The sequence below is a fragment of the Lynx canadensis genome, chromosome E2, assembly GCF_007474595.2.
Source record: "Lynx canadensis isolate LIC74 chromosome E2, mLynCan4.pri.v2, whole genome shotgun sequence".
Taxonomy (NCBI): Eukaryota; Metazoa; Chordata; class Mammalia; order Carnivora; family Felidae; genus Lynx; species Lynx canadensis.
The window spans coordinates 23,501,705-23,527,748 of NC_044317.1; the positions used below are offsets into that span (position 1 = coordinate 23,501,705).

At 39.4% G+C, this 26,044-nt stretch overlaps 1 protein-coding gene across 1 annotated transcript in view; it reads left to right on the top strand.

The window, feature by feature from the left end:
• CDH8 (cadherin 8) overlaps nt 1–26,044 on the top strand; it is a 367,090-nt gene that overhangs the window by 12,601 nt on the left and 328,445 nt on the right. Inside the window, 1 exon segment of the mRNA XM_030299517.1 lies at nt 1,452–1,899. Within this exon segment, the coding sequence (XP_030155377.1) occupies nt 1,651–1,899 (249 nt within the window). The 5' untranslated portion in view covers nt 1,452–1,650.

The window sequence follows — 26,044 nt, forward strand, 5'->3', positions numbered from 1 at the left end:
GATGGGCAATTTGGAAAGAGATTAATACTTGGGGATGTTTTTCTTGAGAACTTTTAAATTCCGTCTTGTTTTAAATTTGAAGCCTGCAAAGGTCTGCTTCTCATACTGGAATAAGAGAAGGTCATGATGGAAATGTGCTTTAAAGAAAGGCTTCTCTTCCTTTTGTGTGCTGCGGTTCCAGGGGAAGCAGAGGATATTGTTCTGGGCTCTGTTTTCTCTGAGCTGGTTTCCTATTGAAAGCTTTTCTTCCCTTCCATTTACAGACAACTGCCGTTTGCAGTGCTTTCCCTAGGCAGTTATGGGGCGGGGCCACCTGAGGTACCGTCCTAGTCCCGGAGATTGAGCTGAGCCTGGGCAAAAGGTGACAAGTGGGGTGATTCCACTGGCCATCTTGTTAGATCTGATACAGCCTGTATTTGCGGCAGAATCTGGGTCTGCCATTTCAGCTGGCATCACTAAGGCCACTCACTAGCCCAGCCAATGTTAATGACTTTCTTGCTTTCCCATTCTGAGCCAGAATGGGACCAAGGACCTAGAGGTGAAAGGTTCCCTACCCCATTATGAATTCCCTGAGCCAAACTGATCCCCATGGTGTCCTGAGGAATTATTTTCCCATTTAATCTAATTCAGCAAGGCTTCTCTCTGGGTTCTGCAGTGAACATTCTTTCTTTAAAAATAATTTTTTTGAGAGGGAAGAAACACATTTTTCCACACTGAAGGTAAGCAAAAAAATGTATTTGACACCTCAGGTAATGGGGGATTTTTTTTGCCCATCCCTTTCTGAATCTCCTCAATTGAAAATTGTATTTTTACCATATTTCATTCCCAAAGGAGCTTTTCATAATTTAAATCTCCTGTTCAACTGTACATTTAGAATGGGAGCTCTGACACCAGCCTGATTATAGCATACATGCTGGACATTACAGAATTTCTCTCTGGGAGACTTCTAATTTTATTCATTCATTATTAGCATCCTGGCAGAGAATAGCATTCTGCACCCTGAATTGGACCATCCCTTCTGATGCTTTGTGGCAGCTAAGACTGTAAAATGGGAAATTTCCTTTCCCAATCTCATGTGTAAATTAAAAAAAAAAAATACCTATTAAAGGCTATTTATACTGCTCAACATAGAGTGAACTAGAACCCATTTTTAAATCAGAAGAGAGGGAGGGAGGGAGGAAGGATGGGTGGAAGGAAGGAAGTAGGTAGGGGAAAGAACTTGTGTTACTTAAGCGGTTTGTGATAACTAACATAGGTACAAATAAAAAAATCTAAATAAAGCTTAACAAATAAAAGGACCCACTCATTCTAACTCCTAAGATCCACTTTTTTAACTCGAGAGTTGGGGAAATGCCTGCTGTTGTTCATTTAGGTGCTTCTAAAAGGCAGCAGTTTTGTTGGAAGACCTGGTGGAGTGAACCTTTACTCTTTCTCTCTCCTTGTGTTTGCAGGCGATTTCAGTGAGAAGGAATGCCAGTGGATCGTGGTCTCAGAAAAGCGGCTTAGATGATGTCTGTTTCCTGTGCTAGAAACACGTGGCAGAGCTGTAAGTAAACGCTCTACACTGCATGATGAATTGGATGGCTGCAGACCGGAGGCAAAAAAAATAATTGTCTCATTTTCGTGGTGATTTGCTTAACTGGTGGGACCATGCCAGAACGGCTAGCGGAAATGCTCTTGGATCTCTGGACTCCATTAATAATATTATGGATTACTCTTCCCCCTTGCATTTACACGGCTCCGATGAATCAGTCTCAAGTTGTAATGAGTGGATCCCCTTTGGAACTAAGTAGGCTGAGTGAACAGCGGATTTTGAACCGCTCCAAAAGAGGCTGGGTTTGGAATCAAATGTTTGTCCTGGAAGAGTTTTCTGGACCTGAACCGATTCTTGTTGGCCGGGTAAGCTACACTTTTAAGATCCCCATTTCGGGATCTGTTTCTCTTCTTTAGATCTTTAACATCCGACTTGTCAGAATTGTTGGCACACTTAGCTGTAGTACTTTAGGCCAGATGGTTAGTTTAGTTACCTATTGGTTTCTTTAGGAATATGACTAATCCCACTGTAACAGTCTTAAATGTAGACAGACTGCTCTTCTGGTGAAGGCTCGTCTCCCCCACCACTTGCCTCCCTTCAGATACAAAATACTTGTGTAATGTGTGTACCTACAGACTTTTCTTTCCCATTTTGTACAAGAAATCTGCATGGCAAACTTTTTCTCTAGCTTAAGTATTTGGAAGAAGGATACATTTTTGTTCGGTTTGAATTTCCTACAACCTTGATTCCTAAGATGTTTAGTTGTTTCATTTTGTTTTGAGGTCATGTGTCTCCAGTTGCAGGTAGATTCCCCCCCCCCCTTTTTTTTTCTGTGGTTTGTTTGTGGTTTTAGTCATTAACCTGGGTTGGAGAAAAAGAAATTCTTGGAGTGGATGTTTAACAGTGCTTTGTACTGTAATTCAATAAAATTTGCGATAGGAAACTAGTTCATTCATTGTCAGATGGAATCAAATGTATACAATCAAAATTTCACCTAGTGGCGTGTGTGTGCAAGTGTGTGTGGGTATTTACATTTGTTTTGTCGTTGACAGGTTAAACAAATGTTCTTTCTGTAGATAAGTTTTTTTTTTCCAAAATCATACCATGGGTACTGAAGACTGTATGCATGTATTCCTCAGAACTGTTCATAGGCTTCTATTAAATTTGATACATCATGGTAGAATTCTAATTATAAGCCTACCAATGGCTGATTTTCCTGATAAGGGAGATTAAGATGTGAGTCATGCCAGTATTACTCATTTCCCAAAAGCAGTGATTTAGAAAAATAGGAGAATTAAATATTGATCTCTAAGACCTGAGTTAACTCTTTGTGTTTGACTAGGAACTTCTGAATACATTCCTGCTTCTACCTTATTGTCTTGCAAAGCAAATTGAGATTCTCCAAGGGTTATGTTTTCTCATTTTGTATAGTTAGTCTACTTGGACAAACGATATCTGGATGAGGAGATCTCATGAGTAAATCAAATAATACTTATTAAGCCCTTTCTATGTGTCTGTCACTGTTCTAGGGATACTGGAGCATATCCGTTTTCAAAACCATGATCTCTTTCTTGAAGAAGCTCATACTGTAGCCAGTATTGAGTGTTTATTATGTATTGACCACTCAAACAAAAGCACTTTGTGGGCACAATCCTGTTTGCGTCTAAAAATAGCTTTTCTCCTCTTTCTGTGTATATATGTGTATGTGTTTATGTGCGTATATATATGCATATAAAAAATATGCGTGCAAAACGGCTCTACACTACTTTTCTCAGATGTAAAAATGCAAAAATTTCTGAAAGATTTTTTTTGTATGTTTAATACAAACTCAGGTAGCAGAACTGACTTGAGGCTATTTACAGTCATAATGCATCCTATTACTGTGACTATTCATATAATTCCCAGCAGAAATGTTAATGTGCTTGAATACAGGGTACTGCCCCAGACCCTGCTAAGGGTGTTACTTACTATACAGTTTATGTACCTTAATATGTTTCCAAATGTGGAAATTCCTGAATTTTGAAACACATCTGGCCCAGTGGGGTTTGAATATGGGCTTCTTGACCAACATTATGTTTTTTGGTTTGTTTTTTTTTTTTTATTAAATTTTTTTTTTCAACGTTTTTATTTATTTTTGGGACAGAGAGAGACAGAGCATGAACGGGGGAGGGGCAGAGAGAGAGGGAGACATAGAATGGGAAACAGGCTCCAGGCTCCGAGCCATCAGCCCAGAGCCTGACGCGGGGCTCGAACTCACGGACCGCGAGATCGTGACCTGGCTGAAGTCGGACGCTTAACCGACTGCGCCACTCAGGCGCCCCTGGTTTGTTTTTTAAGTACAGAAACTGAGACTTAGAAGGATTGGTAAAGCAAACCAAGATCATTGAGCTAGTAAAAGTTCTGAGTTTGAATCAAGTTGGGGATTCCCAAGGCCATAATTTTACCCACCATATCCTATTACATTTTAGTAACTAGTTGCCACGTGTTGAAACCATAATTTGCACTTAAATGTTGAATACAAGGGTGACTGGCTGGCTCAAGTGTGAGACTCTTGATGTCAAGGTTGTGAGTTTGAGCCCCATGATGGTTGTAGAGATTACTAAAAAATAAAATCTTTGGTATGCCTGGGTGGCTCAGTCAGTTAAAGCGTCCAGTTTCGGCTCAGGTCATGTTCTCATGGTTCGTGAGTTCGAGTTCCACGTTGGGCTCTGTGCTGACAGCTCAGAGCCTGGAGCCTGCTTCAGATTCTGTGTCCCCCGCTTCTCTCTGCTCCTCCCCCACTCGTGCTCTGTCTTTGTCTCAAAAATAAACAAACATTAAAAACATTAAAAATAAAATCTTTAAAGAATAAAAAAATTAAAAATCCTTGATCTTAATGAAAACTGAGTTAATGAATACAGAATGCAGAGCCTGTAAAGTCCAGAAAAGTGTTCCGGGTATTGAGAACTTACCCCAACCCTCAGGCAATTTGTTTTCCTACTATAGGAAATTCTGGATCTGCGCACACATGCATCCATGCATAATTGGTGAATTATGTGAATTCTATTAACTTTTTATGGAGGCCTATCACTGTGATGGCATTTTGTATAATATAAATAACCAAACATGCTATGCCCAGGATGTCTCATTTTTGTCTGCATAGAAAAAGTATTTAAATTGGGGTTTGCTTTGGATTCGTAAGAGTCTGATGACTAATTTTAACGCTGTTCCTTACATTAATAGAGATAGAAGCAAACACGCAGACTTCAGCATTGATTTGTGACTTAGTAATATTTGAGAAATTCATGCTTCTTTGAAGGACAGAAATCTTGTCAGAGAACCCTAAGATTTTCAAATGACCAAAATGCTCCCAAGTCTTTATGACCGTTTTAATGAATTAGCTCTTTGCTTTCCTGTCTACCCCAGCCAGTTCACAATTGTTAAATCAGAGTTAAACTTATTTTCTGAAGAAATTTCTACAAACAGTTCCAATCCTCCATATTTCCCCTTAAAGAAAATTGCTCCTGAATTATTATAGCTTACCCATGGAGGACCTTGGGTTGTAGTGAAGCCAAAAATATCTTTCAGGTGACTGCTTCAAATTATAAGTCAGGCTGAGCGTGGGGATGATCCGTAGCAAGGTGCCCACCGGTGCTTTACGGTGTTCTATCTCTATGTACACTCTTCCATGTCGGACTCTAAACCACTTGTCACTGAGCTTCTCCCCAGGAAGGGCTGGGAGCGTTAGTCACTCAGGAGCATACCTCTCTTTAAAAGGCACTCCTGTTGGTGCAGCTGGGTGGCTCAGGTGGTTGAGCGTCTGACTTTGGCTGACTTTGGCTTGGGTTATGATCTCACGGTTTGTGAGTTTGAGCCCTGCATTGGGCTCTCTGCTGCCTGCTTTGGATCTTCTGTCCCCCCTTCCTCTTTCTATCCCTACCCCTCTCTCACTCTCCATCTCTCAAAAGTAAATAAACATTAAAACAACAACAAAAAAAAGGCTTTCCTGTGAATCACCATGGTGGGGCCCTTGACACTGCAGGCTGAGTTCAAGCTCAAAGGCAGATTCAGTTTTTGAGTGACTGGCTTTTCAGAGCTTCACATATACCCCCCATCATCCATTGTGCTTTTACTGTATTTGTAGACAGTGGGGTGCAGAGAAGGAACAAGCCCGTGAGATGTACTTTCCAGAAGTTTGAACTTTGCCTTTGCTACCTTCTGAGTGTTAACCCTGGAGAAGTTACTAAAACTCTTTTAAAGTTATCCAAGTAAGAGCAGTAACACTGGCTGTTGTTCTATGTGAGTGATGAATCACTAACTTCTATTCCTGAAATCATTATTACATTATATCTTAACTCACTTGGATTTAAGTAAAATTAAATAATTTTAAATAAAGAAAAATAAGAGTATATAACAGCCAATAAAATAATATATGCATAGTGCCTGCATATAGTTATTGTAGTCATGATTGTATTCTTTAATTTTTTTTTAATGTTTATTTATTTTCGAGAGGCAGATGGAGCACGAGGGGTGTTCGGGCAGAAAGAGGGAGACACAGAATCTGAAGCAGGGTCTAGGCTCTGAGCTGTCAACACAGAGCCCTATGTGTGGCTCGAACTCACCAGCTATCATGACCCCAGATATCATGACCTGAGCCAAAGTTGGATGCTTAGCCGACTGAGCCACCCAGGCGCCCCTAGTCATGATTGTATTCTTAATTTTGTGTGTGTGTGTGTGTGTGTGTGTGTGTGTGTGTGTGTGTGTATGTGTGTGTGTGTAGTTGCAGTGGTGGCTAAACAGACAATTACATCACCAGGTGAGCACAAGACACCTAGAGCCTGAACAAGAGCCCTTGCCGTTAGTTATCCCAGGTTGCTTAAGGTGGAGGTGATACTTAGATGTGTTTTGAAGGACGACTTGTTGCCTAGACTGAGGTTGGGTGGAGTAGGAACTTAGGTATCCCAGCTGGACAGAGGGTTTACGCAATGTCAGCGGGATAGGGTAGGACTACTGAGGATCCCTTCTGTCAGAAGTAATGCTGCCTGTATATTTCTTGTTGAATTCGAATCAGGTTGAAAGTCATATTCACAAGAAGTCTTCCCTGTCCCATTCTGTCTAAAATATAACTGTCCTCTCTCTAATATTTCATATCCTTTGTGCTTTATGTTTTCTTGTCCTGATGATCATTGTCTCAGCCATTCTCTATCTTATTTAGGATTTGTCTCCTACTACAATGCAAGTTCTACAAAGAAAAAAGATTTTTGTTTCCTTTGCTTTTTACTTTACATCCCTAAAACCTAGAACACTGCCTGCGTATAAGAAGTGCTCAGTAAATATTTTGCATAGATAAATGAATGAATAATTCACCTAAATAAGGGAAGAATTTATTAAAAAGTAATATAAATTCAATATGACTTAATACAAGTGGCATTTTTCAATAAAGAGGGCAATGCATTACTTTCATGTTCCATTTTCATATCGGTACGTTATAGACAGCTGGGTAGTTTAAACATGGTCTCTATTTACTGATTTTATTTTTGTTTTTGTAAATATTTATTTATTTTTGAGAGAGAGAGAGAGAGAGAGAGAGAGAGAGACAGACAGACAGTGCATGAGCAGGGGAGGAGCAGAGAGCGAGGAAGACACAGAATCGTTAAGCAGGCTCCAGGCTCTGAGATGTCCGCACAGAGCCCGACGTATGGCTTGAACCCACAAACCATGAGATCATGGCCTGAGCCGAAGTTGGAGGCTTAACCGACTCAGCCACCCAGGCGCCCCACTACTTTCTGATTTTAAAAGTCTTTCTTTGAGGTAGTCATAGTGTGCAAGTTAACTTGTTAAAACAACTCTTTTTTGAGGAGGCTGCATGATCCTCTCTAAGCCCCTTACCCGTGGTATGAATCACTACATAGAGATGATGATTTCATTGTCTCCAATCCATCTGCAAACTTGTGTTTGTGCTTATGGCACAAGGTACCTCAGAACTCTTCTTTCTGAATTTCTCAGAAACAGGTATCACCCAGAGACTCCAGTTCTTTGTGCAACAGGTGGTTCAGAGCCTGCTCTACATATAAGTACTTAGCATTCCACATACTTAGGAGCTCCAGGGGTGACTTACTCTGCCAATTCTGGAAGAGAATAAGGTGGTGCAAGGACTCTTCATCCTATATACTTATGTGTTCTTGTCTTAGAGAGAGAGAGAGAGGGAGAGGGAGAGAGAGAAACATGGTGGTTTTCATAAATCGTGCAACTAAGACAGGAAAAAAAAAGTCATGTCCTTGTGATGAAATGGACATGACATGAACAGCTTGATAACATCATGGGAGCCCTTCCCTGTGAAACACAAGGATGATTGATCAAGTCATTCTGCAAATATGTATTGAGCACTTACTGTCTCCTAAGCATTGTGGCCAGTAGATTCTCTGCTCGGAACAAATACAAATGCAAACCCTCTGTCATGGAATTAATGGGCTACCATGGGGAGAGAGACATTAGGAAAATAGTCATGAGAACACATGTCACATTAAAATGGAGGTAAGTGCTACAGGATAAAGAGATAGGGTTCTATGGAAACACATACCCAGGAAGCTTGTCTGTTTGGTAGGATGTAGAACCTTCTTGAAAGAAATAGCCTGTGAGCTGAGACGCTATAGCCAGCGTCCTGGCTATAGAGTGGCATCCCAGAGTGCAGGGATGGAAAGGGAGAGCATTCCCAGCAGAGGCGATCACAGATGCCAGACTGTTGAAAGAGCCGAGAGGGTCAAGGTGACTGAAAGAGAACTAAGGTTGGAATCTGAGAGTCACAGAGAAAGGATGGGAAGGCTCTCTTGGAGATCTGACTTCTTCCTTTTTCACTTCTGCTACAAAGCAGCTGGAAGAGCAAGTCAGACAGCCTCTCTGGGGCAGTTTCCTCTCTTGTAGTGGTATCGTGGATTATGAAATTATATTTAACATACAAATCCCTGTGGAACAGGAAAAGCAAGCAATATAAGAAAAAGGAGTGTAGCGTCTATTGATTTTCTGCCCAAGTTCTTTTGGCTCTTGTTCCCTGGTTCTGTGATCCTGGTTCCTCATATTGGTTTATTTTGGGAAAAACCGGTTTGCTCTCCAGGTGGTCAGAGATCTATCCTAAATCCTCTCTCTTACATAAACTCCTCTGCTCTCTTTCTTCCCTTTTCCCCTCCTACCTGGGCTTCTGAGCAGTTCCTTATTTGGATATAACTCCACTGCTGGTGATGCCACATCTATTTATAATTCTCTCCCTCCAAGGCACTGACTCATTTTCTCTCTTTAAATTTGACCTTCTAACCTTCCCTCTTCTCTGCAACTTGGAAATCGTTTGGGTGGTGCTTAGTATGAAGGACACGGGATGCCAAATAATTACACTATATTATAGTTTACGGTGTCAGCGGCTGGGGAGAAAATTGCACTTGACATGCCATTATTTTTGCTGGCCGTTTGCATGTAAAGAGCACTGGGCTACGCAGCCGCAGCCAAATTGTATCCTCGGCCTTTCGAGAACGATTCACTGTCAGTTCCGTGGAGCCTCTGCCTACTCAGACAAAGCCCGTGCACCAATAATTTGGCAGGAATGCAAGTCAGCATCGTGTGTCTCAATCTGGCAAAACGAGAGTTGTCGGCTTCTTGCCCCATGCCCCGACCTAGGAGTAACAGGCATCCCAGAGTTTTGGGAAATCTCTGATGCTGATATCAGTAAAGGAAATAATATTCGTCATGGAAATCAGCAGAAACCCTAAACACACACACACACAAACACACGCACAATGCACACGTATGAGCCATCGACTAGCTGAGTTTGTACATGAGTAAAATCCCAGATCAACTCCTACTCCTTTGTCTCTGGAGCCCCACCCCCCACCCTGTTTGCCTCATTCCTTACCAAGGGACCAGGTGAGAGTATGGATAGTCTGTGCTCATCTTTGCAGATACCCTCAGTCACACTTCTTAAAAGTCTTTCATATGTTCTTAATCTGCTTAGGGTCATCTCATTAAGGCAGGTCTCGTTTTCCCACTTGAAGAAAATGATAGTGGTCATATGTTTGTGGGTGAAAAGCCTGATAACATAACCCTATTTTATAAATGACAACAAGGTAATCAGTATTAAAAAAAAAAAAACTTTCCTTGCAAATTCACATAGCAGAATAGCCTGAATCATTAAAACTTACTAAGATTTATAACATGGGGACATGATTTCAACTGAGGAAATACCAGAAACAAGATATGAGGTGTGGATAGACTATAATAAAAAAAATGCATGTGTGAGATGAGCAGAGTATGTGGCACACATGTGTTAAGATATGCATGTGCACATGTGAAAATACATATATTTAATCATCTGCAAAATAATGAACCCCTGTGTACTCATCACCCTGATCCTCCATATTCAAAAATTTTCACCATTTTGCTGCTTTGTTTCCTTTAGTTACTTCCCCTTCACCCTTGATAGTGCCAATACTCTTTATTTTTCTTTATTTATTTTGAGATAGTGAGCAAGGGAGGGGAAGAGAGCGAGAAAGGGAGGGAGGAAGAGAGAGAGAGAGAGAGAGAGAAAATCCCAAGTAGGCTCCACACTGTCAGCCCAGAGCCCAGGGTGGGGCTTGATCCCACAAACTGTGAGATCATGACCAGAGCCAAAACCAAGAGTCTGACGCTTAACCAACTGAGCCACCCAGGTGCCTGTAATACTCTTGACTTTAAATATTAATGTAGGAAGAATCCTAATCATATTTATAATAACAACCCATTGTTTCTGATAATAAAATTCCCTAATAGAAAAAATGAAACATAAGTTATCAAAATTCCCAAATATATTATTGTATCTAATGAATAAATGATAGGTATGTGACCCACATTAAAAACAAAATAAGGAGTTCATTCCTGATATTGACTCATATTAATAATTGTACCAGGTATCAATAAAGAGGAATCTTTAAGGAAATAGACCAATATATTCATTTCCCCAATTCATGTGATTGGATTACCATTTTGTTTTCTTTATAATTTTTCCCCATTTTACTTTCTAGGATATGCTATTATTATATTATAAAACACTAAAAAATAAAATTAGAGAAAATTAAGTGGCAATGTCATATCACTTAATTTTCTTAAAACCAGTGCTACATATTTATAGCATATTCTTGGAGACCACTGTTTAGTTTGAATCTCATTTCGTAAATGTAATCTTATTTAAAAAAAAAAGTACATTTATGTTAAATTCTTGAAAGGATAATCTCAGTAAATTAAAAAGTTAGAAATATTTAGTCATTTTTACACAATGATGAAGAGATAAAGAACAGCCATAGCTCGGCTATACTGCTAAATATACTTTAATGACTTTTATTACCTTGGGATAGACCAAATACTAACCAGAAATAGTTTATATTTGGCTTTGAAATGGGAAACTATGTTTTTAATGTTTAAGTATTATAGTCAGCCTGCATGTTGCAAGTAACTTTTCAATCAATAAGAATAACCTAGAAAAGATATTTATGGAATCATGTTATTTAAGAAAGATAAAAGTGTTACCGCATTTATAGAGTTTCCTTTGGCCTGGCTATGCGTGTTTGCTAGACAGTAGTTTCTGTAATATTTTAGCATTTTCCTTCCGTGCATATCATTAACCTTAAAAATAAAACCACCAGTTCCATTACCAGCAAAAGGTGGGTTTATTCGGGAATGAAAGGGAATTGCAACCTGGGATAAGCAAGAGGTGGCGACACTTAAGTAAGTCCAGAGAACAGAGTAGAGATCGCCCTTTTACCAAGGGGAGAGGGGAGTTGGGAAGGCTGTTATAAACAGTCCACTGGAGTAAACTGGGAGTAAAAGTATGGTGGCTTCTCATTGACTTGTGACACACTCTAATTGGCTGGGCTGTTGCTGGGAGAGGAGGTAAGCTTTTCTTCCTTCTGCGGGGGTTGTGAAGTAGTGTCCATGTGCAAGGGGCATCTCTTTTATTTGGGTCTGCAACTGACCTTGAGTCTAAGGGCTCTCCCTGCCATCCCCTTGACTTCATTTTCGTGAGGTATCATTTCATTAATTTTCACCGTATCATTTCCATTATAGCTAACTTAACCCCCCCCCCCCCCCCACACACACACACTTTCCCCTTCCCCTTCCCTCCCTGGCATAATTTGGTCATGTACATTCCTGTTCCTAACTAAGTCTTTGAATATTTTGAAATACAGTAAAGACAGCCTTGTCAGTATTCAAATATTGGAATGTTTTGTTATGATGTGGGTGTGCTTTCTCATTAGCTACGGCTACCTTACCTCACATTTTAATACATTTAGGAGTCCTTTTAGATGTTCTGTCTGTAAAGAGAAATATAATTCACTACATTCTTATTACTAAAAGTGAGGGTCTGCAGCACCAGTTTCTGGGAGCTAGTTAGAAATGTGGAATTTCATTCACTACCTGTATGCCTGACTTATGAATCAGAATCTTCATTGTAACAATTTCTCCAGGTAATTTGTGTGCACGTTAAAGTACACATACATAAATATAAGTATATGAATATAAATAAATACAAATCATCAGTCAATCCCAGGATAGCTTGAATCATGACTTTGGTGCTCTGTATCCAGCCTGAGTAAATTTGGAATACCACTTAATTAAAGAAACAGGTCATGGGGATTGATGTTTGGAAGAACTTTAGGCAAGGTATTGGGTAGGAACCGCAGCTTATTTCATTCCAACCTATGTGATAGGTGCCGGACACTATAGGCTGTGACATCAATTTGCACACGGGACTCCTCTATACTGCAGGTGATGGCAGAGGCAACAGCCTGTGGACCCCCACAAGCTGGATTAGTTAACAGGAACCATCCCCTGCTCAGCTCCATGGAATCCTTTTTTTTTTTTTTTTTTCTGCATGTATTTACCACAACGTGGCAGATGTGCTCTGAAATCTGCAGAGTATCAAATGTCACTGGGCTTCCATGGGAGACAATAGCAGAATCCAAATGAGCCTGATCAGAAGGGCTGAGGGATATTGGGAAACAGCAGGGAATAAAACACTAGATGCATATTTCTATTTCTCTGTAATCCTAAAAAAGCCCAGCTGTGTTGCATAGATCTCTTTTTGTTGTGAATATATGTCGGAGACTATGAGATTGATGACGTGGTACAGGGACATTAAAGAAAAGAAGGATTTTAAGTCACCAGAACAAACTGATCATGCGTATTGAGTGTTGACTGTATGGCAGACATCTTATAAAGTTTGCTGGTCCAGTCCTCACAGATAACCCTGATGAAGGCATCATTATCCCCATTGCCAGATTGAGAGAGCTCAAGGGAAGAGTTATTTCCATTAGTGGTTACAGGTTAGACAAACAGTGAGTGTGTGATGAAGCCAGGAGTCAAGCCCTGGGCACAGGGACCCCAGAGCCTGTTCCTGTACCCATGGCCACACATTGTCTCTTTTGAACCCCATGTGGGAGGTGCTCAATGAGCTTAGCTGCCACCCCAATTTGGAGATGAGAAAAGTGAGTCTCGCTGAAGTTACTCAAGTTATGGTTTCATGACTAGAATGTAAAGAGTTAGTAAGATTTGAATATGCATTTAGAGATGTCTAGCTAATTGCAAAACCACTGTAACTATTTGCATGCTTCTCTTTGTGCTTTGCTGGTTGGAGAGCGGGGTGGATGTAAAGCCCTTGAGAGAAGAAAAATATCCTTGAGGCTTATGCGTATGGTAGCGCTGTTTTATTTCCTTTATGGAGGCATGAAACTGCCACAGTGTGGGTCTGGGCAGGGCTGGTGCCACCTACAGAGTGACATGTGGGTTAGTATCCAAATAGAGGGTAGAGAAATAACTGTCTTTTTTGCTTTCTCATTTTTAAATATGCATTTAAAATAATTATGATAAGGAAGCAAGAGAAGAACCATGTGGAAGGAGTAGCAGAAGAATATTTCTATTGAATAACTTCAGGCATCTTGCTCAGTGCTTTAGATACACTTACAGATGTCATTCTCTGCATTTTGCAGATGAGACCATTGAGGCCTTTGCATCGAATCAAACTTTCATTGGTTAGGTGACTACATTGCAATGATTCTAGCTTTTCTTCTGAGCTGGGCAGAATTCTGCGGACTCATGAGCTATAGTGTTACCTTGGAGTACTCACCGGGACCTTTGACCATGACTGGGCAATTTTGTAGGCTCCTCTTAAACTGAGAATCACCAGACAGCAGCAAGAAGAGTAGAATGGTTGAGTGGAATAAAAAATAAAATCCTGTACACGTAGGCAGGAACTAAAAGAAGACAAAAAGCTTGTACCCTCCAGCTGCTTGAACTAATTGTGTTAATGCTGAATAATTTATTAACAATTCCCTGTACACTTGGAAACTGAGCTGGACAGTATTACAGAGGCTCCAGAGGTGGGATCAATGATTTGCTTAGCTCCCCTCAGTGACTTCCCTGATTCCTCTTGCAACTCCAAGGGTCTTTTTCCAAAGGGATATGGGCTTCTCTGTTTCATCTCTTCCTTCCTGACTCTTACAATAGTGACCTTCCTCTGGCCAGCTCCAGTCATGTCCTTTGCTACTGGTGCACTTTGGCCTCTGAGAATAATTCCCTCGTGCCTTTAGCAGATTCTCTGAGGAGAAGTGATTTGGTGAGAAGGCAAACATGGCTATGAAAAATGACCAAATCCTAGATCTCTTTGAAGTAAGTCAGACTCCCTAGCCACTCAAGGGCTTTATTTAGAATGTGGCAGGGTTATTTATAGTAGAGTTTTCTTTGCTTTTACTTTTTATGTGCTTCTGGGAATCTAAAAGTCTAAATGAATTTCTCATTGCAGTTTGTTTTTTGTCATACTCATGCGTGTGTGTTCACGTGTGTGTGTGTGCACGCATGCCTTAGGGCAGTGATGCTTTGGCAGAGCTCAGCCTCCGATTATGCCCCTGCCTGCCTTTGCAGGAACATTTACAATCAGCCTTGTGAGGTGTTTTCAGAAATCATTAGACATTTGCAGTGGCTTGTCCTATTGATCACAGCCACTATTTCTCTCCTCTTCTCTGCTTTGCCTGTCATTAAACTCATATGTAAAGTTCTTAGATTTTTAGAGCTGAAACCAAGTTCCACATCACAACTAAACTATGGGGAATGCATTTCAGTGCTTGTGGCTTTTTCTTCATCCAACAAGTTGGGTGAGAGATACAATTTGAAGCCAAAAGACCAGGCAGTAAACGTGGAGACCACCCCCCCCCATCACTGCCCCTCAGAAACACACACAAACAGATAAGATGATCGGGTGGGGTCACGGAATACAAATGATCCAGCCAAGCAGAAAATGGAGTAGAAGACCAAAATTCTGAATTACAGAGAGAAAGTCACATTATAAATGTTACAACCTAAGAAAAGAGGGTAGACACAGAAAAAAACAACTGAGAGACTTTCACAGGAGCCAAACATTTGAAACTACACAGGATCAGGAAACAATGAGATAGAGGGAAGTGAAGAGTTAGAGAGCAAGAGAAGAAAGATAATGGAGAGGAAAAGAGAAGGAGAGAGAGAGAGAGGGAGGGAGGGAGAGAGAAAATGAGAGGGAGGGAGAGAGATGAAGAAAGAGAAAGAGAAAAGCCAGAGTGAGTTTTGAATCCACTCAGTGATTTTCACTAGGAAGAGTCTAATTTCTGTCAGCCTCTACACAGATGGGTTTATGCACACTTCTTTGGCACTTCTGATCACACACAGGTTTGCTTTTTTTTTTTTTTTTTTTTTTTTGAACAAGGAGTGTGTTTTGTTTCTGACACATGGCATTCGCTGAGTAACCGTGGCTGGCAGGACCCGGCATGAAGGCAGAACAATTTGAGAGAACCAGCAAGCATGATGATCTTTCTCCTAAACTTTCCCAGAAACAGAATTTTGGCTTTTAAATTTAAATACTTTGTAGCAACTGGTGCTAGAAACTGAATGGTGGCCATTGTACCTCAAATGAGATATAATAAGTGAATAATGTCTTTAAATGAAATCATCACATAGTTCATTCTAAGGGTTCATTCTGATAGGCACTAGTTTACAAGAGAAGTAGAGAAGTTGGGGAGGATTATGGGTAAACCCTTGTACCATTTATATCTTCTAAAACTCTCTAAAATTATGGATTGGGCTTTTGAAACAGTGTAAGAGAAAAACACATTTTATTAGAATTTCTATTTCTAGTAGAGAAGCAATTTAACTTATGTATTTAATTTTAAATAATCCAAACTGTGCATAGAGGAGGCTAAGACTGTTTTCGGTGTCTGCTACTTGACAAAGACATTTCAATGAATATATTCTTTTGAAAATAATTTTTTAAATGTTTGTTTTTGAGAGAGGGAGAGGGAGAGGGGGGGAGAGAGAGGGAGGGGGAGAGAGAGAGATTGTGAGCAGGGGAGAGGCAGAGAGAGAGAGAGAGAGAGAGGGAGACACAGAATCTGAAACAGGATCCAGGCTCTGAGTTGTCAGCACAGAGCCTGATGCAGGACTCAAACTCAAGAACTGTGAGATCATGACCTGAGCTGAAGTCCAATGTTTAACCGACTGAGCCTCCCAGGTGCCCCTTCAATAAATGTATTCTTAATGGCTTAAGAAAAAGTAGACAAAGTGAAATTTGAAGGGTGTGTATAAGTAGGACAAAGGGAAATAACACTTGGCACATACCTCATGCCTTCTAGGATATACAAAATCTTATTTAGCATTCATTGAACCTTGTGAGAAAGAACTCTTGACACCGGTACCCCCCCCCCCCCAACAACCCTTCACATGTAAAGAAACATAGGTTCTGAGAGATGTAGCCACTGTCCCAGAATGGCCAACAAAGTGTGGGAATGGGTACTGGAATGCAGAGCTAGCTGATTTCAAAACCCATGCTTCTTCCTGCCTACACTCCACCACCTCCACCCTCCCTTTATTTGGTTCTTCCTTATGTTTCTTTGCACATGGATATGCTCTTATGGAATATGGAAACGTTCTTATTTTTAAACAACACCATTTGCTCTTCCAAATATTTCTTTTGATCATTCCAACAACCCTGAGGCCCAAGTAGGATGACTGTGACAGCACAAGACCCACAGGAGCCACCAGGGCTTCTGAGTCTCTGCTCAGTGTTTAATGTCACACTGCTTGATCAGGGTCCTCTGTGAATTCCTCGGCATTGCAGAAGGTGGGCATGTTTCTGTGATCACTCTTCTCCACTGGGAAGTGTGTTGAGATTCCTACTACAATTCCAGGTTGCACTACAGAGCAGGCTTCTTCGGACATGGACCCCTTATTCTTGCAACATTTTGCTGCCTTGAAATGGGAGAAGTCTGGCTGAGGTTACTTGTTTTAAGTATACTAGCCAATCGTGTGTTTGATGTGGTCTCTGCCATCGAAAGACTACACTACTTCCCTTCTCACGCTGGCAAATGAAGAGTGAGAACTTGGATTAGTAATAATCATCATCTCAGGAGGTGTTAAGGAAAGAGGCTCTCAAAAACCTTCACTGCCTCATAACCTCTTAGCTTCACATTGTTCAAGATTGTGTCCCTTAATGCAGCCTAGCACCCAACTTCTGGATGACATGTAGTCCAGGCCAGGAAACCGTATGTACAAAAATGTTGGATTCTTTTGTTAATGTTTGAGGAAGTCCCGGGCAGTTGAAGTTTTCTGTAGGAATATTCACCAGGCTTGGATTTGGGTGGGAAAAGGTGGAGCATTTCTATGTCATTTGGCATCGTAAGCCCTGGGTACAGTTTGATCCTATGACCTGGCAAAAAAAGCTTTGCTCTATTTACAAAGGAAATCAGCATGTCTGGGAACTGCTCACTGAGATGTAATATGGAAGGAACGGCCTGTCTGAAGGCTCTGCTCTCCTGAGAGAACTTTTGAGGTAGCTGAAGAAAGCCTGCCTCATTGGAATTGGAGACATCGAACAATTCTTGCAAATGCAAAGTTCTTGCGTCTGTTCCTCTGAAAGCTCCACAAGGTTCTGGCCTTTTCTTTTAGATTTCATAAATGTGTCGGCTCGAGCAGCACTTGTCTGTCTCATCAAATAAGAAGCTAAGTGTTGGCTCTTCCTCCCTAAAACTGAGCATTGATGCACCACGTGCAGATTTTCAATTTGAACCTCATTCATCTTAAAGCACTAGAATTTTCTAGTTTACAATTTACTTTTTAAGGTACATTGTTTTACCTAAGGCATCCTGTTTATGGAGTTATAGGCTTGGGTTTGCAGCTCCAAGAGGAATAAACACTCACTCGAACACAGAAACACAGTTAGCACAAAGTTAGGAAACAGTGTTGAGCACCAATTTCTGAAACCTTTAGCAGATGTTCAACACAACTTTTTTGTTATAGCCACAGTGGCTAGTCTGTTTTCCTCCCATATTTATTCCTGAGGCAATGAGCTTATATGGACCACCACACCCTGTAGTACCTGTATTGATCTCTGCTGGTCAAAAGTTTAGGCTTTTTTTTTTTTTTTTTTTTTCCTAAATGAGAAATATGCTAGCCCAGAGTATTGTGGTAAGGAACTCCTGTGCTGAAGTTAGACAAACTTGAGTTTCAAATTCTGTCATAACTGACATACTCTGTGGCTTGTAACCTCTTTTAATTTTGTTAAGCCTCAGGTTCCTCATCTAGAAAATTAGCTTGTAGGATTTTTTTTTCCTCTAGGGATTCCTTAAGCTATGGATGTGATATCTTAGTATCTACTAAGTATAATAGTATATCTGCTAAAGATAATAGTAGTTGTTAACCTAACCATTTCACACCTTGGAATTTTTTGTCATTAAAGCTCTAATTGCCATTACCTTGAATTTTTTTTAAGTCCTGCCATTTTGTGCCCGTATGCTACTTATCTGTAAAATTACATGGATGAGTGCAATCTTCTCTAGGGCCCTCAGAAATGCAACTTGTCATTTCTCTAGAATTCTGTTATCTATACTGGTAAAACACTGAGCTTGAGGAAGGAATGAATCTCACATAGTAGAAGGAATAGTGGTTCTTTAATATGAGTGTTTTGTATTCTAAAGTCATAGGTGAAAGTATGTGCCTAACTGTTACTTGCTATTCAATACTTAACAAGAAGAACATTCAGAATGACATAATGGATACCCACATTCCATAGTCATAGGCAATCGAGTGCAGTGCTTCAAAATGTCACAGTACCAACAAGATAATTACTCTGAAGATCAAGTGAAGGGACAGGTTGAAGATGTTCCCCAACTTTCAACACTCAGGAGCCCATGTAATTGGAGAGCGATGTGGGTGCGACACAATGATGTTGAGTTCTGCCATGCTGTGGACTGCTGTGCGATAAGCATGGGTAGGAAGGACTATTTTCCTCTGAGCTATGTAGGCGTAAAAATGATCCTATGAGAAAAAATATAGTCAGCCCTTACAAAGTGTTCCTGACTTATAAGCATAGAATCATCACCATCATAATAATATGAATGGCAATGAAATACTCGATCTGTAACACCTGGAAAGCAGGTTGCATGAAAAGAACATTATTAAACATATGTAATAAAAGCTATTATGTTGAAATAACTTAGTGTTATTCCATGGCTATATTATTTCATGCAAAATTTCAAAAAGAAAATCTTAAAACTCCTGAACAGGTAAAAAAAAAATCTGTATTAATAATACTATCTGGAATTTATTGAAATAGAAGGTAACCTTCAGTGGCACATTTTATATATATTAAAAGGAAGGAACCTTTAGATTCATAAATAAGTATTATGTATCCTTCCATACATACATACCACCAAACCCCATACCTATTCAAATTATTAACTTTCTTACTAATGGATAATTATCGTGCTGAATATGTCCAATAAATAGGTTTTTAGACAAGTGATGGGTACATCTATTATCTAAGTTGTATTATGTTATAAATTCACCTAAGATTTGTACCAAGTGTCATTTTTAGGAAAATGAGGTGTTTTATAAGAAGAAAGTCATTTTTAGGGTAACACTGTATCACATGTATTGCGATTTCCATTCTGTATTTCTCTCTTAAGGAAAATAGATCTGACTGCTGTTAATAACACTAATAGCTACCATTTTGAACACTTTCATGCTAGCAGTAGAATGAACACTCTTCAGTGCTCACAAAATCTGTATAAGGTGCACACTGCAATATATTTCAATTTGTAGGCATACACAGACTTAATGAACTTGTAAAATTTGCCTACAGCCAGCCAGCTGAAAGTCGCTGAATCAGATTTCAAACATAAATATATTTGCCATCAAATTTTGCTGCTAAACATTTCTGATATATAATGTCTTAAAAAATGTTGAGGTTCTTAGATAAAGTACACACATTATGTCATGTCATCACACACACACACACACACACACACACACACACACACACACACACGGAAGCTAGAAACTAATAGGACATTCCACAGATTTATTTACGTGTTATTTTCAAAATCAATACACTTGATTAATGTGTTATTCTGAAGTGCTAACACATTATTGGGTCAAAGTAGATTAAAATATTTATTCTGCAGTATTTATTGGGGACATACTATGTGCTAGGGCCTTTGCTGAAATGATTAAGACAAAAGCCAAGACTCTGGATGAGTTAAGCATTCACTTTGAAGAAATGAGGTAGAGATATTCTAAATAAATTTAGAAGAAATGAGGGCTATTCACTCTTTAAAACAACTTTCTGTTTTACCTTTAATATCCATACATTTTCTTCGCAATACTGCTACCAGTTCACCTAAATTATCTGGATTTCACATCACCTCTGGAAAAGAATTAGCAATCAAACCAGCTTGAAATAGGAAGGATTTCTCTCTTCCTCTTAACAGAGCACATAGCTTGAAGCTAGTGCAACTTTCTAGTCAGTGAGAGAGAGGATCACTATGCAAATCATTATCACTGACAAGTTAAGCCTCCAGTCAAAAGCAGAATGTATAGTTTGTGTATTCACCTCAGGCTATTTGTCTCCACAGGGTAACTTTTTGAAAAGAAATACTTAGAGCAGGTTGATATCCACACATATCCACACAAACATACACACATACGGTATTACTCTCATGTCGTCTTGGGTTAACTGAATTCCAAGATTTAAATTACTCTCAGGACTCTTGATATTCACCTCTCCATCCTAACCCAGAAATTCCAAACCAACAAGATGAATTGAAACTTCCATTCAGAATGAATTGGAATTTATCTGACTCAGTCTGCATGTAGGTGGTCAAATATGCTGTCCCAGCCTCATCTTCTCTGTTTCATTCGACTTGATTTTCTAAATTTCAAAACCAGATCTGTTATTATCCTGCCTGTAAAATTTCTGCTTCTCTGTTACCTATGTGGATGACTATAGAATCCTTCCCTACCTCAGTGAATAGCAGTTACTATTATGTGATCTTAGGGGAATCATTTAACCTTCTAGAGTTATTGAAAACATTAAATGAGTTGATAGGAAATTGATAACACTTAGAATAGTGCCTAGAGGTACTATGTAATGGTTAAGCATACTAATGATAATAAAACTAATTATAATTGTTCACCAACAAATAACTGTTACTGCAGCTACTACTAGAATTACTACTTCTGCTACTAAAAATACTTCAGAATTTGTATCTACAGGTATTACATGAGAAAAAAATATATTAACTTTGCTCAGCAACCATGTGTGCATCTGAGCTCAGAGAAACATTGTAGCCAACTAATTCAAGTAGGATTTTGCTTTTTAAAACTCTTTTTTATTTGCTTTTATTTTTTATCTCTTTTCTTTACCATGATATCTGTAGCAACCTACATCTGTTCTGTTGTTGGCACATTGAGAGTACACGGTAAAAGTTTATTAATAGAGCTATCTGTGGATCATTTTTGTTAGACCATAAAAAAATACCTAACACTAGTAAATGCTAAATAAATGTATGTTCTCTTTTCTTCTAGCACTTTCCTACAACATTTTGAAAATCAGTCTACTCTAAAAAGGTGAAACATGAACTGTCTTAAGCCGTGTGTTTTCAAGATAAGAAGGGGATTCATTATGACTTTATTTTTTGGAAAACATATTAAACTCCTGTCCTTAAAGTATGCTAATGATCCCAATATGGACATCAGAAACACATGCAGAGCTAAGTATATGTACCTTAGCTTTTTCCAGGGTCCTGTGATAAAACAAAATTCAGCTGAGTACATTTTAAAGATGTTATTGGTTTCATGAATGGGTCAGCGTCCCATTTAGCAGATAGAAAGTAGCTCCAAGGAACCATACAGAATGGGCAGGAGGGAGTGGGACAAGGAAGTCATATCAGTAAAAAGTAGATTGGTCATGGCAAGGCCAGCTTCCTTTAGGGGATGGCAGGGGACCTAGAGGGCAAATTACCTCACTAGTGCTGACCAGGGGATTCCTGATTGACTGGTTTAAGATTCCATTTTTTGGAGAAGCTAAAACTGTAAGTCTCTTGTTTGGTGACATGAGGCTTAGCCTAAGTGACTCCATTTCGAATCTGTTATTATTTTAATATATTCTCAATGATGAGAAACCCATATACCCCCAGAGGTTAGGTAAATCCTCCACTGAAGTGATGACAGATCTGGATCTGCTGATAGCTGATAGGCATGTAGCTAGCTGTAGAGCTTTGGTTCAATCATCATGCTGTTTATGCAAGAAATAGCCAATAGCTTCCATGATTTTCATGATCCTCTTACTCTGAGAGTTTTTACTTCCAGATTTCAACCCTCCAGTCTTTTATACTTTTTTTTTAAATTTTTTTAATCTTTATTTTTGAGAGAGAGAGCAAGCGAGCAAATGGGGGGAGGGGGTGAGAGAGAGAGAGAGAGAGGGAGGGAGACACAGAATCCAAAGCAGGCTCCAGGTTCTGAGCTATCAGCACAGAGCCTGACGCAGGGCTCGAAATCATAAACCACGAGTTCATGACCTGAGCTGAAGTCAGACACTTAACTGACTGAGTCACCCAGGTGCCCCTCAATCCTCCATTCTAATAATTCCCCGTTATTAGATGCAATAACCTAGCAAGACTATGGTGGAGTTGTGTCAAACACCCGGATGCACGTGACTGGGAAAAAGCTTGTCCAACTTTTCTGAGCTCATTTGGGTTTTGTTTGTTTCTCTGCTTTTTTCCATCTGTAACATATTTGCTCAACTTACATTTTGGATTAAATGAAAGTGCATATGAGAAATACTGGTCCCACACTTTTTATACAGTAGGAACTCAGTAAATGTAGCTATGCCTTTTATTTTTCTTACTATTCTTCTTATTAATAATCAGGTCATGTAGAGGCATCACTAATCATTATGAGTTTCATCCTTCTAAGGCTGTGTATTGGTTCTGTTTGCTAATAAGACTCTCAGACTTAACTGAAGTTATCTGCTTTGTCATGCCCCAGTGTCTTAGTTTTACCTTTCATGTAATATCCTACTGATTTCTTAGAACTGAATCTTTGTACCCCCATTGTATTGATTTCATTAAGTCTTTCAGCACAATGAGTCATTAGTTTGAAAGATGTGGTCTTAGAGAAAAGTCTTTGGAACCAGGAACTGAAAGTTTCAGTCCTCAGACAAGTAGGTGACTACAGAAAGCAGAGACTTGAATTTCTTTTCCAGATGACAGGTAGCTTCTTTGTGGGTGTCAGTGCTGCTCTCCATCCCACGTGTCCTTTGATTCATGAACTAAGGTTGAGTAACTCAGTCTCCTCAGTAATGCTGAACAGATGATGGGCTTGATTCATTTATTTACAAGATGAGAACTTAGGCATGGCTCAGAGGAAGCAAGAAAGGGCAACACTGAAGTTTGTATCAACTTCCTGTGTTTAGGAATAAGACGGGCTGGTTGAAGACAGCATGATAGACTGGGATGTTTTAGATTTAGACAGTTATGGGTTAAAATTTTGATTCTGCCACTCTATTACTCAGGGATTTCCAGAGAAACAGAACCAATAGGTTACATAGACATAGAAAGGGATTTACTCTAAGGTGTTGGCTAATGTGATTACAGAAGCTGAGAAGTCCCACCATCTGCTGTCTCCAAATTGGATGCAGGGGAGCCACTGGTGCATTTCTATTCCAAGCCCGAAAGCCTGAGAACCAGGAGAGTCAGTCACGTAAATTCGAGTTCAAGTCTGAAGGCCAGGAATGCTGATACCTAAGGGCAGGAGGAGATGAGCGCCCCAACTGAAGCACAGAACAAATCTGCCTCTTGTCTACCTTGTTCTCTTCCAGACTTCATTGGATTGGGTGGTACCCGGCTATTTCTTTACTCAGTCTCTCCCGGAAACATCCTCACAGACACACCCAGAAATAACATGGTTTTTTTTTTGTTTTTTTCTTTAAGTAAGCTGTATATGCCCAATGTGGGGCTTGAACTCAAGATCCCAAGATCAGGAGTCATAGGTTCTACTGACTGCGCTAGCCATACACCGCCAGAAATAACGTTTTATTGGGGCTCCGGGCATCCCTTAGCCCAGTCAAGTTCTCAAATAAAATTAACCATCACAGCCCCTGAGTAGTCCTACATTCTTAGGCAAATCATCTGGTCTCCTTAAGCTTCAATGTAATTACCTGTAAAATGAGAAAAATTACACCTTGTAGAAATTTGATGAACAACTGTGGTTATTATTTGCCTTAGAGGGCCACATTGTGATAGAATTTCAACTTTTAGGAAAGTTGGAAGAATAATATGAAGATCTCCCCATATTTACCAGTTGTTTACATTTTGATCCATTTGTTTTATCATTTGCTATCTATCTACCTGTGAATATTATATTTTTCTTCAAAGTCATTTGGGAACAAGTTAGGGACATTTTAGGGATATTTTCTAATCACAAGGTAATTATCATTATCAGGAAATGTAACATTGGTACACTACTATTATCCTATCCATAACTGTCTAAAATTCTGTCAGTTGTCCCAAAAGTGTTCTTTATACATATTATATTTCTTGGTCCGGGTCAAGATGACAGACTGCTGGTAGTTGTAATGTCTTTTTTGTTTATCTTTAAATTTATATTGTTGAAGAATTATAGGCCATGTATTTTGTACAATTTTTTTTTTTAATTTTTGAATCTGATATCCCCTTGTGAATACATACATGTTATGTTTTTTGGATGAAAAACCGGAAGAAATGATGATGTATTCTTAACATCACACATGTTGTCCCAATGTTGATGATGCCACTTTGATCATCTGGTGGTCTTTGAAGTCTCTCTACTAGAAAGCTGCTGTTTTCCTCTTAGTAAATAGTAATTGGTGTAGAGCTACTGCATGAATATTTTGTTTCTCATCAGACTTTTGTCTAATAGTTTTAGCATCATTGGTAATTTTGTATCTCCATTATTATATCCATGTTTGTTAATCGACATTCTACTCTAAAGAAGTCTATGAGCATTCAACCACTGTTCTCTATTAGAAGAAAAGCACAGTAGGAACATGAGACAGTCTAGGGGTATAATAGTGCAAAGACCTTAAGTGCCTATATAAATAACTGGTATATGCCTTCCTGACCAGTTATTTTGGTGCCATGTGCAACATAATACAGATAGGGCCTTAAAGAAATATGCATTATATTCTCATTCCAATAGAATGTCTTAATTTTACTTCATATAGCATACCATAAGGCGGGATGGTGGAATAATGGGGGAATCCTTGGTAATCTGCACCCTAAACTCGAGGAGACTCTAGATTGGAGAGGGTTGGATGTTACGTTAGAATTATGAATGTTTTGGAAAATCTAGACCTTGAGAACAAAGAGACTAGAATATTAGAGAAAGATTACTCTTAAAAATATAAAACACCTCTACTTATGAAATGCTTGTTTGAAGACTATTAACTTCACATATGAAAGAAAGCAAAGTGGAGATTAAACTACCTAATGTTTCAGGATTGTTTAAATTGTAGAACCCATCAGGGATCTAATAAACTGCCTTCATTGCCATTATATAAATCAATTTGTCTTTTGAAAATTACTTCATAAATCACTACCATATTATGGGTTTAGGTGAAATTGTTCTGTACATTTTGGAAAAGATCTTATCTGGGTCTGTGTTTGTGGGAAACTTTCAGATTTTAGAATGAAAACTGTTACAGCTTTGGGAAATGTTATTATATGACTTCATACCTTCCCAATGAAAAAATATTAAAGATGAGCATCCTTAAATGTTCTGTGTTATGTCTCCTAGGAATGTACTAATGCTCTCTTAAGAAGGGAGATGTGAGAGCACACCTTCCCTTCATCTGGGTACAGGTTGGCATGAATCTTTAAGTGTGGTCATTCTGGAAGAAAGCAAAATTTTCCTCCCTACCCCTGATCCCAGGCAGTGTTTCCCTGTGGTGTGAATGAAAGAAGTGTGTTGTTCAATTAGAAAGCCTGATTCTTCCATTCTGGGTTCAACCTCAACCCTGATGCTGTTATTTTTAACCCTGCTTCTGGGGATTGGGCTTGGATGATCTGTCAGCTCCCTTCTAGCTCAGATATCCCAAACTAAGAAATAGAGAACACACTAGTAAACATTTCCACAGGCCTTGAGTTTTGATGAATTTATCTGCAAGGATGGATTAGG